This window comes from Homarus americanus, unplaced genomic scaffold, assembly GCF_018991925.1.
Source record: "Homarus americanus isolate GMGI-L3 unplaced genomic scaffold, GMGI_Hamer_2.0 scaffold5154, whole genome shotgun sequence".
In the NCBI taxonomy this organism is placed as follows: Eukaryota; Metazoa; Arthropoda; class Malacostraca; order Decapoda; family Nephropidae; genus Homarus; species Homarus americanus.
In genome coordinates, this window is record NW_024718597.1 from 15,528 (window position 1) to 21,315 (window position 5,788).

Below are 5,788 nucleotides of genomic sequence, written 5' to 3' on the forward strand. Positions count from 1 at the left end.
TGTTATGTGTCACTGGGAGAGTAGTGTTATGTGTCACGGGAGAGTAGTGTTATGTGTCACCGGGAGAGTAGTGTTATGTGTCACCGGGAGAGTAGTGTTATGTGTCACTGGGAGAGTAGTGTTGTGTGTCACCGGGAGAGTAGTGTTATGTGTCACCGGGAGAGTAGTGTTGTGTCACCGGGAGAGTAGTGTTATGTGTCGGGAGTAGTGTATGTCACTGGGAGTAGTGTTATGTGTCACCGGAGAGGAGTGTAATGTGTCACCGGGAGAGTAGTGTTATGTGTCACTGGGAGAGTAGTGTTATGTGTCACTGGGAGAGTGTGTTATGTCTGGGAGGTAGAGTTGTGTCTCCAGGAGAGTAGTGTTGTCACCGGGAGGTGTTATGTGTCACCGGGAGAGTAGTGTTATGTGTCACCGGGAGAGTAGTGTTATGTGTCACTGGGGGTAGTGTTGTGTCACCAGGTAGTGTTATGTGTCACCGGGGAGTAGTGTTATGTGTCACTGGGAAGTAGTGTTATGTCGCCGGGAGAGTAGTGTTATTGTGTCACTGGGAGAAGATGTTGTGTGTCACCGGGAGTAGTGTTATGTGTCACCGGGAGAGTAGTGTTATGTGTCACTGGGAGAGTAGTGTTATGTGTCAGGGAGGTTGTGTTATGTGTCACTGGGAGAGTAGTGTTATGTGTCACCGGGAGTAGTGTTATGTCACCAGAGTAGTGTTATGTGTCACTGGAGAGTAGTGTTATGTGTCACTGGGAGAGTAGTGTTATGTGTCACCGGGAGAGTAGTGTTATGTGACTGGGAGTAGTGTTATGTCACCGGGAAGTAGTGTTATGTGTCACCGGGAGAGTAATGTTATGTGTCACCGGGAGTAGTGTTATGTGTCACTGGGAGTAGTGTTTGTGTCACCAGGAAATGTTATGTGTCACCGGGGGGTAGTGTTATGTGTCACGGGAGAGTTGTGTTTTGTGTCACTGGGAGAGTAGTGTATGTCACCGGGAGTAGTGTTATGTGTCACTGGGAGAGTAGTGTTATGTGTCACCGGGAGTGGTGTTATGTGTCACTGGGAGAGTAGTGTTATGTGTCACCGGAGTGTAGTGTTATGTGTCACCGGGAAAAGTGTTATGTGTCACTGGGAGAGTAGTGTTATGTGTCACTGGGAGAGTAGTGTTATATGTCACTGGGAGGTAGTGTTATGTGTCACCGGGAGAGTAGTGTTATGTGTCACTGGGAGAGTAGTGTTGCTGGGAGTAGTGTTATGTGTCACCGGGAAGTAGTGTTATGTCACTGGGAGAGAGGTGTGTAATCTGGGGAGTAGTGTTATGTGTCACTGGGAAGTGGTGTTATGTGTCACCGGGAAGTAGTGTTATGTGTCACCGGTAGTGTTATGTGTCACAGCCACAGGGGGGGACCTTAGGGTGTGGACAAGTCATAAAAAGTATTCACTGATGCAGTCTCCTGCCCTACTCACCCCCGGGGACCTAGTGGTGCTGGTGGACCTGGTGGTGCTAATGCTCTTAGTGGTGCTGCCTCACCCATGGGATCACTGACCCACCCCAGGATCACTGCCCCAGGGGATCACTGCCCCAGGGATCACTGCCTCACCCCAGGATCACTGCCTCCTCCATGGGATCTGACCACCCCAGGGATCACTGACCCCAGGGGATCACTGCCTCACCCCAGGGGATCACTGCCTCACCCCGGGATCACTGCCTCACTCCATGGGATCACTGACCCACCCAGGGATCACTGCCCCACCCAGGGATCACTGCCTCACCCCAGGGATCACTGCCTCCTCCCATGGGATCACTGACCACCCCAGGGATCACTGACCCACCCCAGGGATCTGCCTCCCCAGGATCACTGAGCCCACCCAGGGATCACTGCCCCACCCCAGGATCACTGCCTCACCCCAGGGATCACTGCCTCCTCCATGGGATCACTGACCCACCCAGGGATCACTGCCCCACCCAGGGATCCTGCCTCACCCAGGGATCACTGCCTCCTCCATGGGATCACTGACCCACCCAGGGGATCACTGCCTCACCCCAGGGATCACTGCCTCACCCAGGGATCACTGCCTCCTCCATGGGATCACTGACCCACCCCAGGGATCACTGCCCCACCCCAGGGATCACTGCCTCACCCAGGGATCACTGCCTCACCCATGGGATCACTGACCCACAGGATCACTGACCCCCCAGGGGATCACTGCCTCACCCCAGGGATCACTGACCCACCCCAGGATCACTGCACCCCAGGGATCACTGCCTCACCCCAGGATCACTGCCTCTCCATGGGATCACTGACCACAGGAGTCCTGCACCCAGGGGATCACTGCCTCACCCCAGGGATCACTGCCTCACCCCATGGGATCACTGACCCAGGGGTCACTGACCCCAGGGATCACTGCTTCACCCCAGGGATCACTGCCCCATCCCAGGGATCACTGCCTCCTCCATGGGATCACTGACCCACCCCAGGGATCACTGCCCCACCCCAGGATCACTGCCTCACCCCAGGATCACTGCCTCACCCCTGGGATCACTGCCCCAGGATCACTGCCTCACCCCAGGATCTGCCTCACCCCAGGATCACTGCCCCACCCCAGGATCACTGCCTCACCCCAGGGGATCACTCACCCATGGGATCACCCACCCCAGGGATCACTGCCCCACCCCAGGATGCCTTCACCCCAGGATCACTGCCCCATCCAGGGATCACTGCTTCACCCCAGGATCACTGCCTCCTCCATGGGATCTGCCCCACCCCAGGGATCACTGCCCACCCCAGGATCACTGCCTCAGCCCAGGGATCACTGCCTCACCCCATGGGATCTGCCCCACCCCAGGGATCACTGCCTCACCCCAGGGATCACTGCTTCACCCCAGGATCACTGCACCCCAGAGGATCACTGCCCCACCCCAGGGATCACTGCTTCACCCCAGGGATCACTGCCTCCTCAGTCGGTCTCCACACTCCAGGGATCACTGCCTCACCCCAGGGATCACCGCCTCACCCAGGGATCCACCTCACCCAGGATCACTACCTCACCCAAGAATCACTGCCTCACCCCAGGGATCACTGCCTCACCCCAGATCATGCCTCACCCCAGGATCACCGCCTCATCCCAGGATCAGCCTCACCCAGGGAATCACTGCCCGAGGATCACTGCTTCACCCCAGGATCACTACTCCACCCCAGGATCCTGCCCATCAGGATCCTGCTTCACCCCAGGATCACTGCCTCACCCCAGGGATCACTGCTTCACCCCAGGGATCCTGCCTCACCCCAGGGATCACTGCTTCACCCTGGGGATCACTGCCTCACCCCAGGGATCACTGCCTCACCCCAGGAATCTGCCTCACCCCAAGGGATCACTGCCTCACCCCAGGATCACTGCCTCGCCCCAGGGATCACTGCCTGCCCCGGGATCACTGCCTACCCCGAGGATTTCTGCCTCCACCCCAAGGATCACTGCCTCACCCAGGATCACTGCTTCACCCCAGGAATCACTGCCTCACCCCAGGATCACTGCCTCACCCCAGGATCACTGCCTCACTCCAGAATCACTGCCTCCCCAGAATTACTGCCTCACCCAAGGGATCACTGCCTCCACCCAGGGATCACTGCTTCACCCAGGGGATCATTGCCCACCCCAGGTCCTGCTTCACCCAGGGATCATTGCCTCACCCCAGGAATCACTGCCTCACCCCAGGGAATTACTGCCTCACCAGGGATCACTGCCTCACCCCAAGGGATCACTGCTTACCCCAGGGGATCATTGCCTCCCCAGGGAATCCTGCTTCACCCAGGGGATGTGCCCCACCCCAGGAATCACTGCCTCACCCGGGAATTACTGCCTCACCCCAAGGGATCACTGCCTCACCCCAAGGGATCACTGCTTCACCCAGGGGATCATTGCCTCACCCCAGGAATCACTGCCTCACCCAGGGATCACTGCCTCACCCCGGGAATCACTGCCTCACCTGAGGGAATCACTGCCTCACCCCAGGGATCACCGCCTCACCCCAGGGATCACCGCCTCACCCCAGGATCACTGCCTCACCCGAGGGAATCACTGCCTCACCCCAGGGATCACTGCCTCACCCCAGGGATTGCCTCACCCCAGGATCACCGCCTCACCCCAGGGATCACTGCCTCACCCCAGGATCACCGCCTCACCCCAGGATCACTGCACCCCAGGGATCACCGCTCACCCCAGGAATCACTGCTCACCCCAGGATCACTGCCCCACCCAGGGATCACTGCCTCACCCGAGGGAATCACTGCCTCACCCCAGGGATCACCGCCTACCCCAGGGATCGCCTCACCCCAGGGATCACCGCCTCACCCTAGGAATCACTGCCTCACCCAGGGATCACTGCCTCACCCCAGGGATCACTGCCTCACCCGAGGAATCACTGCCCACCCCAGGATCACCGCCTCACCCCAGGGATTACCACCACCCCAGGAATCACTGGCTCACCCCAGGATCACTGCCTCACCCCAGGGACTGCCCCACCCCAGGGATCACTGCCTCACCCCAGGGATCACTGCCTCACCTGAGGAATCACTGCCTCACCCAGGATCACTCGGCTCACCCCAGGAGATCACTGCCTCACCCCAGGAATCACTGCCTCACCCCGGGATCACTGCCTCACCCCAGGATCACCGCCTCACCCAGGATCACTGCCTCACCTCAGGGAATCACTGCCTCACCCCAGGGATCACTGCCTCACCCCAGGATCACCGCCTCACCCCAGGAATCACTGCCTCACCCCAGGGATCACTGCCTCACCCCAGGGATCACTGCCTCACCCGAGGGAATCACTGCTCACCCCAGGATCACTGCCTCACCCCAGGGATCACTGCCTCACCCCACCGCCTCACCCTAGGAATCACTGCCTCACCCCAGGATCACTGCCTCACCCCAGGGATCACTGCCTCACCTGAGGGAATCACTGCCTCACCCCAGGATCACTCGCTCACCCCAGGATTACTGCCTCACCCCAGGAATCACTGCCTCACCCCAGGATCACTGCCTCACCCCAGGATCACTCGCCTCACCCCAGGATCACTGCCCACCCCAGGATCACTGCCTCACCCGGGGAATCACTGCTCACCCCAGGGATCACCGCCTCACCCCAAGGATCACTGCCTCACCCCAGGGAATCACTGCCTCACCCCAGGGATCACTGCCTCACCCCGGGATCACTGCCTCACCCCAGGATCACTGCCTCACCTCAGGGAATCACTGCCTCACCCCAGGATCACTGCCCACCCCAGGATCACTGCCTCGCCCCAGGATCACTGCCTCACCCCAGGAATTACCGCCACCCCAAGGGATCACTGCCTCACCCCAGGATCACTGCCTGGCCCCAGGATCACTGCCTCACCCCAGGAATTCACTGCCTCACCCCAAGGATCACTGCCTCACCCCAGGAATCACTGCCTCACCCCAGGATCACTGCTCACCCAGGACCACTGACACACTCCAGGATCATTGCCTCACCCCAGATCACTGCCTCACCCCAGGATCACCGCCCACCCCAGGATCACTGCCTCACCCCAGGGAATCACTGCCTCACCCAGGATCACTGCCTCACCCTAGGATCACTGCTCACCCCAGGGATCACTGCTCACCCCAGGGAATCACTGCCTCATCCCTAAGGGATCACTGCCTCACCCCAAGGATCACTCCAAACGTTGTCATCAGACCCAAAGGTTGTCATCGAACCCAAATGCTGTCATGCACCAAAGTGTTGTCATCGTACCCAAAGGTCATCAC

The 5,788-nt window shown here is 59.1% G+C and overlaps 1 protein-coding gene across 1 annotated transcript; it reads left to right on the forward strand.

Annotated features, from left to right (window-relative positions):
- Positions 1–2,641: 2,641 nt before the first annotated feature.
- Positions 2,642–5,488, forward strand: LOC121859792 (mucin-1-like). The gene has a single exon (XM_042356772.1). It carries the CDS (start codon positions 2,642–2,644, stop codon positions 5,486–5,488), a length of 2,847 nt encoding a protein of 948 aa, XP_042212706.1.
- Positions 5,489–5,788: the final 300 nt, after the last annotated feature.